This window comes from Aedes aegypti, chromosome 3 (genome assembly GCF_002204515.2).
Source record: "Aedes aegypti strain LVP_AGWG chromosome 3, AaegL5.0 Primary Assembly, whole genome shotgun sequence".
Classification (NCBI taxonomy): domain Eukaryota; kingdom Metazoa; phylum Arthropoda; class Insecta; order Diptera; family Culicidae; genus Aedes; species Aedes aegypti.
The window spans coordinates 290,951,742-290,966,002 of record NC_035109.1 but is presented as its reverse complement, the minus strand read 5'-3'; the positions used below and the strand labels follow the sequence as shown (position 1 = coordinate 290,966,002).

The following is a 14,261-nucleotide window of genomic DNA, read 5'->3' as shown; positions in this document are numbered from 1 at the left end:
TTCCAACCTAGGTTCAAAAACGAATTCGACATAAGTTTGCGATGATTTCATTTCAGTTTTTAATAGAATTAAGAAAACAATATAATTATAATTCAAAAACTGTTTCTTTGACAAAATATCAGCGTTGTTCTAAATTTTAATTACAATAAATTAAGTTTGACATAGGTTTTAATCGAAGGTATAATGTTTTCATATTATACATCAAAATGTGTGAACAAGTGATGCATTAAGCACGTTGGATAGCCAACCACATTAATTGGTATATTTTAGAAAATCACATCCTATGCAATTTTAAACACTTTTGTGCGTTCTGCGTTTTCTGGTCCTTCTGTCCTTGTTTTATCATTCTCAGCTTCCAATCAAAGTGGTGTCTCCTGTAAATTGAAGTCTGAAGTGCATTTATTTTTATTTACATTCAATTAATAAATATTTAACTTACCCTACTTTCATATATTTGCTAACTGATCCAAAATTCCAATACATGTCGCTTCAAATTAAAACTTTCTCTAATCCACCACATTTATATCTTGAGATCTAAACTCCGCCATCACGAATGTACGAACAAAAATAAGACTAAATTTTCACATCGACAAATAACATAGCATTCATCGGATTAAATACATGACTTTTGTTCATATAAAATCCACAGTATTGGTAAATGAATGGGATGAAGTAGCATAATGTGTTTTATGTGTTCTTTAAATATTAATGGATGCACATAACATGAATCGGATTTCAATTACTGCAAGGGTATGTGCGGTTTTCAATACTTTCTATGATATTTATTGGTTCAGTGTAGGGATTTCATCAGGGGTTTCTCCAATGAGAGAGAGATGAGAAACATCTTAAAAAAAATGTTTGATTTTCCACGAAAGATTTTATAGTTGAATCTTTTGATGAATTCCTAGAGGAATTTTTGATAAAATTTCTGGTAGAATCCCAGGAAGAATTTATGGTGAAATCCTTAGTATAACTCATGGATTCCTGGATAATGTAGATTAACTAGAGGAAACCACAAAAGACTCTAGATAGAATCTTTTAAGAAATTACCATAGCCATTCCCATATCGATGACTGTGCAGAATAATCCCCTTATAATTTTAGGGTTTTTTTTTTCGGAAGTCCTCATCAATATCCATTTCTTCAAAAATTTAGAAAGTTCTGCTCTTACTCAGTACAATTATTGTCTAAAAATCGTTGCAGTATTAACGGGGGTATTAAGTCCAAGTGGCCGAATCTGGTACATTTTAAATGACACAAACCTCTTCATTTATAATGTTGAATATCAGAATTTAATAATATATGCAAATTAAAATTAATGTCATTGTAACAAAAATAAATATGACTTAGTATGTCCCAAAAAATAGCCCTCTTTTACCCGACTTAACCCAGTGACTCACCGTAATAACTAAGGCCATAGGAATATTCTCGAGTTCTTCTGGCCACTTTTACAAGTTGGATATGTTTGCCAGTATACTGACAAAAATTATTTGAATCCGTTAAATATTCGCTGAGCGGTGAGGGTTTTAGCATTTTTGCTTTCATTCGGGCCTATACGGGTTAATGTTTACCCTGTTTTACAATTCAAGAAACTCTTTCTTCAAGAAACTCTTTCTTTGCTGATAATTCTCTTATTTAAATATTATAGCCTCAGAAAATTGTGCACTGAAGAGAACAATATTTTCTGATGCAAAAGTGCACTTTTATCACATTTTCTTGCATTCTACAATTTGTGTGATAGTCCAATAAAAACTAACTTTCCAACTAATAAATAAAATCAACTTGACTAGCTCCCAGATATATCAACGACACGATTCTCATGGGTATTGTTGAACTAGAATCGGTTGGCCGAGCCGAGAGTGAGAAGTTTGAAATTTCTATCGTCTCAGTTCTGAGTCGCACACCGTGCCGTGAAGACGTTCTTATAATTGCGCGCGCGTTGCGTACGTCTTCACACGAAAACCTAAAGTCCGCAGCAGAAAGGGGGAAAGTTTTTTTTTCTGTTACCTATGTGAAATTCTGTGAATCGATACCGCAAACCCATCGTCAACCGGTGATTAGCAATTCATTCTAATTCAGTGGCCTAAGTAAAGGGTCATGGCCATGACCGATTGCCGGCGTGGTTGCCTTCGTCGCAATAGACGCGCGTCGAAATCAGTGCGAACCGTCTGTAGTGCGTTGTTCCTGTCGTTTTCGTTGTTTGCAGTCATCACCTGTGTTTCCGGTGCAGACCTTCAAGGTGAGCCCCCAATGGGACATGGGATGGTAAAAAGACCCATTACTAATCGTGTGAATTTCCAACCAAACTGAGTCAACCTGCGGGAACCGGTTTTTGGATAATTGTTGGATTATGATAAATTGTGCGAACAGGGAATCGTTTGCCGCAAAAAAAAACTACTATAATTGCAAATTGTCATTCATCACCGGTGAAGATGAATGGAACAAAGGTGGATACTTTTTCTTCAGCATTCACCAATAGAAACACTTGAAGTGGAGTCCCGACCGGTGGGTTACAACAAAATAGTATCACATTTGTTTAAAAGTTTGTTACAAATTACATTTTTTTTTTGTTTGAAGCACTTTGATTCGGTAGATTTTAGCATAAGGTACACCGCGACAAGTTGAAACAGGTGGCGTAAGATGAAATGCAAAGTTTCCAATAAGATGCCAATAAATGTTAACAGATATTTGCTCCTTACAAGTTTGTTCCATATGTTAACTTAATGTTTCTGTAATTGAATTTCTCATCATCATGAAATTTCACTACAATACCTTGCCATTTCACCTTACCCCAGCCGTTTCAACTTGCCCCGGCGTACCTTAATTAAAACAAATTATAGGTTGTTTCAATCAAACACATAATTATAACACATAATCATATTTTTTTAATATACCGCAAGCTTTTTTGTCTCAAGTCTAACTTTTAGTGAAAAAAAAGATTGGCGGTTCAAGCAAGTTCGAAAATATGTGCGTTTCAGCAAACCGTGAAACGTGAACTACATTTCAGTTTACTTTAATTTGGTTCAAACAGCGCAAACGAAGGAAGTGTTATTTTGTTGATCAATAATTCGAATACTTCCAACTCATTTGGGCAGGCAGCATCCATTTATTACGTAACGCTAAAATTGGAAATTTTTAACCACCTCCCCCCCCCCCCCTTCGTAACGCTTTTTGTATGAAAAATTTCAAATTTTTGTATGAGCCGTAACGCTTGAGCCTACTCCTCCTCCCCCTAGAGCGTTACGTAATTTATGGATGCTGCCTCATAAAATCGACAGGCTGCATCTGATATCACGCCAAATGTGTGCTGCAGATTACGTTCCTCTTTAGGATCTCGTTTCAGATTTTAGCTAATAACTAGCCAAAATTATAACATATTATGCTAGAAAAACGCGCATTTTGTTGTAATCCGCTGGTCGGGATACCTTACAAAGTAAAATAGCTTGTAAGAGAACATCATAAGAATCTGCTACATACAAAATACATACAGCGTTTATTTATAGATCAAATAAAATTTGAAAAATGAAAGCGATGTGCGGCGCGCTTTGAGTGGTTTATGATGCGACCACGCCACTTAATCTTCAATAGCTTACATGGAGCGTTGATTGATTATTAAAAGCGTTAGCATGTCATTGCTGAATTGACGCATAATTTTATACAGAACATATTGCAACGTTAGTAAGGGCTAGAGTGCCCATAAAAGTATAACTGTCCCATATGCATTGTCGAACCAACTCGTTTTTCCATCGCTACATGCATGTAATATATATTTAGGCCTATACAAATATTAAATTTCTTTTATGTCCGAGCCCACTTGGAAGGTACGAGGGGGGGGGATAAAAATAAATAAGGAACAAAAAAATAAAAAGGAAAAAAAAAGTTATTTTTTAGAATTTTTATTTTAAACGATAATTGTTAAACTTTTATCAAACGTCCTCTGGTTAATTATTTTAGTTGTTTTTAACTTTAAAAATTGAAAAAACCTAACTGATGTCAAAAAATGATAAATCTTTTTTTTTTCTCCCCTTCAAAATTTTCGGATTTTTGAAGGGGGGGGTGACATAAAAGAAAATTAATATTTGTATCAGCCTTATTACTACACATATACAAATTAACACACTTTGTCCGAAAACGTTGTGGAAAAATATGAAGTTGTTACAGTCTTGAGAAATAAAGGTATAACTAAAGGTCTTTATATAAACTTTTAACCTTTCGGTCGTCACGCGAATTTTTGTAACGCGAGTAGTCGCGCGTTGTACTTTGTACAACACCCTTGGTTTTGCGAATATCCCAGGAGTCTGACTACTTAGAAAGATGATGTCTTCGGCAAAATTGTTCAATAGCTCAAAGGCTATCATCACTTTAGCCCTGGGAGGGAGAAACCAATACAAAATTTCTGTGCGTCATAGTGAGCCGGGATTCCACTGTCACGAACTGTCACTGTGAGCCCAGATCTCAAACATTGGACTAATATGGAAAAAGCGCGTAACTGATTGAAACACATTTTCGTATTTCATCAAAAGTGACAAAAATTTAATGAAAATCAATTCATGCACATAATGCAAGTAATGTCACGTGAGCACCTTTCAACTGATTGAATATGAAGCATTGAAAAACGCATCGTTTTACTTTTTCCAATGAAAATTAATATTTAGTGCAGAGTTATCTTGCGGTTCAAACAAACGTTGTTCTATATTTCGTGTGTAGTATCGGTGCCTCCCTCCCAGCTTTAGCCAAGGAATCCGGGATTTTGTCAGTAGGCGGCGCTAGTAAGCATGAAACTTTTGTTTTGCAGATATTTTAGGATCCTGACCATTTTTGTAAAATAATGATAGTCTCTAATCGTGCAGTATCCGCAAATTAAAAATTTCATGCTTACTAGCGCCGCCTGGTGGCAAAATATAATACTTCTTGGCTCAAATAATAATACCCCTTGAGCTTCTGAGCTAGTTTGCCGAAGACGCTATCTTTTTAAGTGGTCAGGTTCCTGAGATATCTGCAAACAAAAGTTTCATGCTCACTAGCGCCACCTGGTGCCAAAATTTTGAATCAACTAGCTCGAACCATGATAGTCCTTAACTTACTAAACAACTTTACCGAAGACGCCATCCTTCCTTCTAAATGGTCAGGATCCTGAAATATCTGCAAAACAAAAGTAAAACTGCCATGCCCACTAGTGCTACCTAGCGGTCATATTCCGATTGAGGTACCATCAGATAGCGCTTCACTTCCAGAAGAACTTTACTAAAGACCCCAAGTTTCTAAATTATTTAGATTTTGAGATATAACGATTTCAAACTGTGGTTTACTCGAACCGTTCATTATTATTTGACTTCCGTGTACATTTGTTGATTTTACCGTATTATTAACCTTCCGTCAGTCGCTCAAAACAAAGTTACACCAGCGGTCGCATCGTGTACTGAGTACACGCGCAGCAATTTTGATTGTAAATCAAAAGCTAGGCAAGATAGAATATGGATGTCTTCGGCAAATTTCTTCAGTCCAACGGTACCAATTGATCAGTGGACAAATAAAACTTTGGAAACATTCTTACCTACCTGTGGCCATCGGATTGTGTCCCGGGGGAACCAATGTAGTGGACATTTCGCAATGCAACATCTCGAACACAAATATCACAGGATCTAGATTTTTTAGCAAGATGGTATCTTTAGCAAAGTTGTGGAGAATGAATTTCAGCTACTAAGGGGTCCATTACTGGCATCGAAACCATACTTACAAGAGAAACCCAAGAAACTTTTTTCAAGGATTTTGGTTTACGATTAGATTTTTAGAGATTCCTCCAGTTTTTTTTTTCAGGAGGCGTTGACAGATATTCCTATGATTTATAAAACAAAAAAAAAAATGCTGGGATATAGAGATTCCTGTAAGAATTTTCCGAAGCATCATTCGAAAACCACTCTAAGAATTCCTTTTGGGATTACTTCATACAGATTTTAATCCAAGGAATTTTTCGAAGATTCATCGTGAGATTCCTCCATGATTCTTCTTCTTTCTGGCATTACGTCCCCACTGGAACAAAGCCTGCTTCTCAGCTTAGTGTTCTTAAGAGCACTTCCACAGTTATATTAACTGAGAGCTTACTGTGCCAATGACCATTTTTGCATGCGTATATCGTGTGGCAGGTACGAAGATACTTTATGCCCTGGGAAGTCGAGAAAATTTCCAACCCGAAAAGATCCTCGACCGATGGGATTCGAACCCACGACCCTCAGCTTGGTCTTGCTGATTAGCTCCGCGTTTACCACTACGGCTAACTGGGCCCCTCCATGATTCTACCAAGTTTAATCCAGAGATTTGTTTAGGAATTTGTCGAGGGATCCAAAATTCAGGGTCTTAAAATTTATAATAAAATCTTAAAGAGAATGGGGCCGTCCATAAATGACGTAGCTTTTTTTGTCTGATTTTTTACACCCCTCCCCCTCGTAGTATTTCGTCACAAATGCTGATACCCCCCCCCCCCCTGGAAAGTACGTAGCATATCAGGTACCACCCCCCCCCTCCGTCTTATTTTTCTATTTGTTTTCATCAACGATTGGGTTAAAACAAAACATTGAAATTCAGAAAATTCAAAACAAAGTTGATATGCATTACTGACTGGAACGTCAGAGTAATCTGACAAATAATAGTTTGCTATACCGTAGCACTGAAAAGTAATTTGAAAAACAGTTTAAAACAAACTTATTTCCTATTTATGTTATATAATTTTGCTTTCCAATTTCACGTAGGTTAAATTTAATTTATAGTACTTTTGTTGTTGTTACCATGAAAACATTAAACATGTTTACAGTTGAAAAGGTAGAAAAAATTTAAACGTCTTTATTTGGGTAGATGAGAGACATGTACTTCGAAATTCTTAGCGATTATTAAACAAATTATTCATTTTTAGTGATATTCAATACTATTATATTTAATTATATTTCCTCATACTGAAATATTCTTAAGCAACTCATAATGAAACAATGAAACAATAAAAATGCTTTCTCTAAATTACCGAGTGATTTAGATATTTGATTAGGCAATTTCGATAATACTTGAATTTGATGTCCTCATTGTTATCCACGCTATTCTAACAAGAGCATTGATATATCAAAATAAATGTATGAATTGATTGGGTGGAAATCTCCTGCAACATTGAACGTATAATTCACTGAGCAAATATTTTTTTTACTTTGACGACAATTGAATAATTGTCAAAATGAGCATATTTTCTTATCTTGAAGAAAAAATTCTCCAACGGAAAAAAAATAAAAAACGATTTATTCTATGTCTTGATAAAAAAGAAAACAATGTTTTCCAATGTTTTTTGTCTTGACAACAAAAAGAAAACCATGTTTTCCATGTCGATAAAGCATTAAATTATGGCTCTACCCCATTTGGCATAATGCCATTTGGCATAATGGCCAATTGGCATAATGGTCATTTGGCATAAGGGTCATTTGGCATAATTGGAAGAATACATTTCCACAAAAAATCTCAAATTTGGACTCGATAAATCCAATGTGTCATCTTCGACCCTAGACAATAGAATTGAACCACTTCCGAGTTCCGACCAGCGCCTTGCAAGTCACACTGCAGGCTCGATAGAAACTCCTCTGCGAGGCAAAGAAGATGCAATTGTGCCGTTTTTATGAGGAGAAAAGCTGAACTCAAAAATTTCAAAACAGATCCTCAAGCGATTCGAGTGAGAGTGCAAGAAAACGCGAGGATTTTTTCAGGTACTTCCTCTCTTTTGTTGCGATGCTCACCTTAGCTCACACTTCAAAAGAACTATAGAGTCTGCCGCCCGAACAAATAGTCCGTAGGGGAGTTGAGAGAGCACCCTTTCTTTATGGAATTTTACTCTGTTGTGTTTTGTGCTACATCTTCCTCGCTCATTTTTCGTTGCCTCCCTGCTTAGCATTTTTTTGCTCCCTCGCAAAGAAGCAAAGGCAGCACGCTGCTCTAGAGTATTTCACCGAACTCTAATGATGTTGAGGAGCATTATCAAGCCTGGTCACACTTGTAGATGTGAGTACTTGAAGCGATACATTCATGAAGGAGTAATATGAAGAGTATAAAATTTGGCACAAAAGAGTGAACTCGCTTTAATTAATCTTGTAATGCTCTCTGAACGTCTGTCTTCTTTTATTTGTGATAATGCTGTAGTTCGATTTTTGACCATGGCTTGGATATCACAATTTTGTCGCACCTAGAAATGCAGTTATATGAAACCACTTAGCTTAGCCTCTAAAAATATTGATTTTTTTTTATTTCTGAGGGCTTAGAAACCAAATATAAAGAACTGCCAATGTTCTAAAGAAGGACAATCTCAAGAGAGATGCTTTGCTCTATATGCTACAAAAATCAGTTGATGATGGTTAATAATTCTGTAGGGCACTTAACCTATCGTTGAACGGCTTAAAATCTTGCCTATTTCATAACAATACGTGTATTCCTAATGACGTGTTCTACAATTAGCGAGATTTTGGGCATTCAACAATTGGCGAATTACTCAATTAGAAATTATACCTTCTTTCAAACATAAACCTGTTCTTTTTAGTTTGCAGCGTAACGAATCATAGGCATGCCAAGATCGAAGTTTATTACATCGGATTGCCTTGGAATCGTGTTGATTTGAATTTCCCGGACGCTTCGAATCATGGACACTGGCCTTAATTCACACAACTTTTTTTTCGGCTACATTTATGCATGGGTAATGTAGAAGAAGTTGCAATTATGATGTTTAGACCACACTTCTTTTTATTTCTCTGGGCTAGTTGTTTGTTAAAGTCGGCTGGGTCTAGGATCGAAGCCTTAAAATTCCTACGCCCAGAGAGACAGCCACACACAGCTGGGACCCTACATATCGAACCCATCAGCAAATGGGCTGGGACCAAGGACTTTTCTTCCCTTCCGAAAGAAGACGCGATCGGAGAGTTAATTTCTCAGAAAATCTCGACGGTGTCGACGAGAATTGATACCCGACCGACTGGGATGAGAATCAAACACGCTTACCACTACACCATCGACACCGCTACCAGAAAGTAGTCCAAAATCACCTAGAAACAGGCTACTGCCCGGCTTTTAAAGCGTCTAGCAATTAGAAGCAGCACGATATAAAAGTAAAGATTAGTTTAAATGCAAACTCAAAAAAAAAAACAGCTAATGTTTGGAAAAAGATGAAGTTTACTAATCTATATTAATTGCTCTGCACCAACGCGTAGTTTTCATTTCTGTAAATTGAAATAATATGGCTGCACTTTTTTGCAGGTACTGCCACTTCAACTTCTACTCTAGATATATAACGTATACGTGAAATTCAAAAAAATCCAAGTGAGTACTCAGCCGCACATGGAATTTCATAACTTATGGGAGTCATTTTCTTCATTTGATTTGATTTCATTTGATCAAATTGTACGCAACGGTGTTTGCGTTTCAACACACTCAAACTTGAAGCTTTTCTAATGATGCTGTACTGAAATTAATTATTCAATATGCTTGGATCTTCATCTACACGATACCTCTCCAGCGATATGCTCAACCACTGATGTGACTTTACATTGCTGATGTTCTTGTCATCAGCCTTAAATGCACACTTAGTGACAATGAGTCTTTCTCAATGTGTTTCCTTGTACTTCACATTACTTATTCGAACTAAAAATCATGGTCCATATTTTCCCCTTCTTCCAGTAAACTTTACTTGTCTTACACAAATATTTCAAGCACCAAAATAATCGTTTTGAAATGTGAGAGAAAAATAATATTTCGTTTAATTATGCCAAATGGCTATTATGCCGAAAGGCCATTATGCCAAATGGCATTATGCCAAATGGCTTTATGCCAAATGGGGTAGAGCCTTAAATTATAATTAACTAGTTAAGCTTTTAAATTGTTAATTAATTACTTAATTATTTAATTTGGACATCAATTCACATAATCCAAACTTATAATCACATATGTTTTTAAAGATTTATAAAATCTGTTTGATAGCATTTATTAGGAAAATTTGTATTCTTATCAAATGCAATTTTTGAAGAATGATTATTAAATTAAAGCCCGTCTAAAAACTAAAACAAAGTTTGATAACAAAAAATGTTTGACAGTATTTTTTTTCAGCGCTACTATTTTTACCGACATTATTCAAAATTCCACTAGTTGGGACCCCTCCCTCTCCCTCGTCACACATCGTCACAAATTCGTGAAGCCCCCCCTCCCCCTTAAAATGCTACGTCATTTATGGACGACCCCAATCAAAAGAGCATATATGAGTATTGAACCTTTTAGTTTTTCCCAAACCCCCTTACGACTCATACGAAAGACAATGAGTTAATCTTACTTAGTAGGAATTTTGAGAAAATTTTTTTTTTGAATTTCTCAATTTTTACTTGAAGTTGTGACATTTTTCAAAAATTATACAGAAAAATACATGGGTAATTTTCTTAGCATTGAATCGACTCAAATCATTATTCTGAATCGACTCAAATTTAGAATCATTACGACATAAGAACCGTAATCTTATATTCTTTGAAGAACACTGGCACATGTTGGCGAAAAATCTGAAAATTATTCAAAATTAATAAAATTTAATTCAAAATTAATAAATTTAATAAAATGGACCGATGCACGAGTTCACTAATTTTCATGGTTACCTAAATAACACGGCACCGCTCATACGTTAAATAGTGAACTCGTGCATTGGTCCATGGACCTATGCACGGGTTCACTAATTTGACGTTTGAGCGGTGCCGAATTCACTGGTTTCCATGGTCACATAAATAACACGGCACCGCTAAAACGTCAAATAATGAACCCGTGCATTGGTCCATAGTCGTTCAAGTCATCATGCTTAAATTTGGGGTAACCTGAGATGCATGCAAATATTTTTCATTAATATTTCTGTCAATTTTCTACCAATTTCAATAGTCTGGCTTTTTTGATCGTAAATAATGGGGTATACATAATTGGTATAGGGTATCCGTCCTATTACGGAGGACTTAAGCACGGTGTTGAAATTAAAATCGTATTGCAGTGTCCAAAATCTAAATATTATAGTATTTTGCAATGTTAAATGTTAAAACTATCCTTTATCTGAAGTATAGTGAAGTAAAAAAGTAATTTTTGGAATCATACATACATTTTTTTGATTTAAATCTGAAGCTCTTCCTTTGTCCTATTATTGCGGTATTTTGTCCTATTATTGCGGTAGTGCCGTCTTATTATTGCGGTATACCAAAATTCATAGATTTTATTACATTCAATATACATTCAATACCACACAATGTTCGAGCATTGAAGTTATGCTCCCTCCATATCAATGACAGTGCACGGTACTGTCAGTTTGTGTGACTTTGGACATATCGATGAGGAAAACTAATTCATTACTTTATGTCACGATTCGAAAACAAATCAACAGAATCGAATGATTTTCTGCCGGTTTCGTCTCCTCTTTCGTCGTAGGTGGACAATGTTAAAGTGAATAGACAAGGTTCTTCCATCTGAGACCACTAGTCGCCATATAAGAAATGAATTTGTTGACTTAAGTACAACCTACAATTTTGATACTTTTAAAAATATTTTCCACTGCCAACACAATTTTAAAGCATTGCTTCCATGCGATTATCTTATATCTTAGTTTTTCGACGTATTTTTGGCATGTGTTCCGATTTTCAGTCAGTTTACGTGATTTTTTGGTAAAACATTGTGTTTATTTGCAAAATATTTGTAAATATGAGGAACTACAGGGTAAAGATAAACATAAATCTTTCAAAAAATAATTCCAGGTTCAATAAATACTCTAATTTTCGTGCTTATTCTGCGCGGCGTGTGAGTCGAGACGACTCGCTCTTACCGCGAGTGCCGTGAGATGACTAATGTTAATCAAATGGGAGCGAGTCGACAATTGTCACCTCATTCGACTTGTGTCACCTCACACGCCGCGCAGAATAAGCACATTTATATGGCTAAAACAAAATAATGACACATTTTGAAGTGTTTTTGATTTAATAGCAATTTATACACTTCTATACATTTTTTAACGCATGCTGAAGCTATTCCAATATGAAGGTGCTAGCAATACCAAAGTTTGAGTTTTATTCAAATGAATTTTATTCAACAATGATAGAGTCTTTGATTTCGTTTGTAAATGGCTCTGTTCATCACCGTGAACTTAACGAACTCTCAAGTGTATCAGTATGCTTGTTACATTTCATTCCACAACGTTGAAGAGTTCTAAAGTAACCTTCTTTGTCCCATGGTAGCCCAAGGGCTCCATCGATTTTCGACGAACTTAAGACAAACTGAATCAGATAAATACATATCATATCATAGAATCATATTTATGTAACTATTGTATTACATAAATATGATTCTGTATCAAATTGACCCAACATTCAATTAACTGTTTCAATAGTGAAACTATTGATAAACAATATGTTTTTTATTGAAAAACAAGTAATTTGTTTTGGACTGGTTTCGAATAATTTGGCTTAAAAATAGGGTTGCAACTATTTTTTCAAACAATTTTGATAAACACGTTTTTTTTTTGTAAAGAAATAGTTGATTTAAGGTGAAACATCTCGGAATCCAAAGATGACCGGCACAATGGCCGACTTGTGCACCTGCTCACGTTTTCAAAGGCACTAAACTGGAGAAATAGCTGGAAAACATTTCTGATTTTCTTATTTTAGGCTTTCTGGAAGTGCACAAGGCCAAAATATAAAGTGCACGGTTGTTGGATGCTTTTTTCGCTAGATTTGTGCCTTTGAAGTTTAAGTGCAATCTTAGAAGTTGATTCCAAACTGTTTCACCTTAAGTCGTGGGAAAGAGAGGATCAATCATAATTGTTACAAAATTGAGATTAAACAGGAACCATAAAGAGACCGAAAAGAGAAAAACGATAATCAAAAAATAAAATGAAATCTAACAGTAACCAGGAGAAAAGAGTTTTGGTCGCTCAACATTTATCAGAGAATATTTCTAAAACTCTAAAAATTTCCATCTCGTGACATTACAACAAATATTTTTTCAGGTTAGATGAAAGGATAAAGCTTTATTTGAGAGATTTTCATTTTTTTTTGTTTAGAAGTTCATGTTGAAATCTCTCCAATAATTTTCGTAAAAAATTTCTAAAAAAAATAAGTTTTCAAAAAAAAAATGAAAATGGAAATGGAACATTTTTTCAGCAGTTTTCTATGTATTTCTTCAAGGAAATGTGAATGAAATTTTCCAGGAAGCTGAGAAATGGTTGAAAAAAATACCGTGGCATATTCCTATAGCAAATATTAGGGTAACTTCTGTTAAAACTTGTGTAAGTTCTTAAATCACCCTTGATAAATAAATATTTCTAAAAGAAATCACTCTTGAGGAAATTTTACAAGATTTTCTAGATTATTACTCAGATAACGCAGGATTTTGTGAAAGAATTCCTGAAAAAACATAGGACGGTAAATCCCTAAAAAAATGTGTAGGAATGATAGGAGATTTCTTGAAAACAAAATGCTGTAGTGTAAACTAGTGTGAAACCTTAAATATTCTTGAACCTTGAATATTCTATAATGATTTTTTGAGCTATTTATTGAAAAATGTTTGGAAGAACTCCAGTAATCCTTGGATAAAATGCTGGAAAAATTCCTAAAAAAAATCTATGGAAACTCAATAATGAAACACAGGGATTTAAGAAGTTATTTGAAATGTTTTTTATAGATTCAATCGAAGATTTTTTTGAGCAATTCTTTGAAATAACCGTAGATGAAATGGCGTTGAAATTAAAGTTGGGTTGAAAAAAAAATCATAGAACGAATTTTACCAAAAACTGAACTTTTGCGGATTTTCGTGGAAAAAAATCTGTTGAAATCATTGGAAGATCTCTTAGAGTAACGTCTGAAGAATTCAGTTGAAAAGTTAGTAAAAAATATCTGGAGGAAGTGCTAGGATAGTCCTTGGAAAATTGTTCAAAGTAATCCCTGAAAAAATAACTGGAGATAGTAACATTGAAGTGCTCGAGGATTTCCTGAAGCAAATTCTGGAGAAATTATGTTAAGCATCATTTGATAAATTATTGAAAGAATTCGTAGAGGAATTTCATGAAGAATTTATGGGGAGAACTTTGTATTAGTTCCTAATAGTATTTAAAATGAAATTCCTGGAGAAGCCACTAGGATAAATCGTGAAGCTATTCTTGAGAAATATAAGACGAAATTTAGTTTCATAATTTGCTGCAAGTAAGATAAGGAAAAACATACTTTAGAGACCATTTTGGTTAAA

The 14,261-nt window shown here is 34.9% G+C and overlaps 1 protein-coding gene across 1 annotated transcript in view; it reads left to right on the top strand.

Annotated features, from left to right (window-relative positions):
- The first annotated feature begins 1,877 nt into the window (after positions 1-1,877).
- LOC5575270 overlaps positions 1,878-14,261 on the top strand; it is a 41,427-nt gene continuing 29,043 nt past the window's right edge. Inside the window, exon 1 of the mRNA XM_001661825.2 lies at positions 1,878-2,238. Within this exon, the coding sequence (XP_001661875.1) occupies positions 2,097-2,238 (142 nt within the window). The 5' untranslated portion in view covers positions 1,878-2,096. The remainder of the gene's footprint in view (positions 2,239-14,261) is intronic.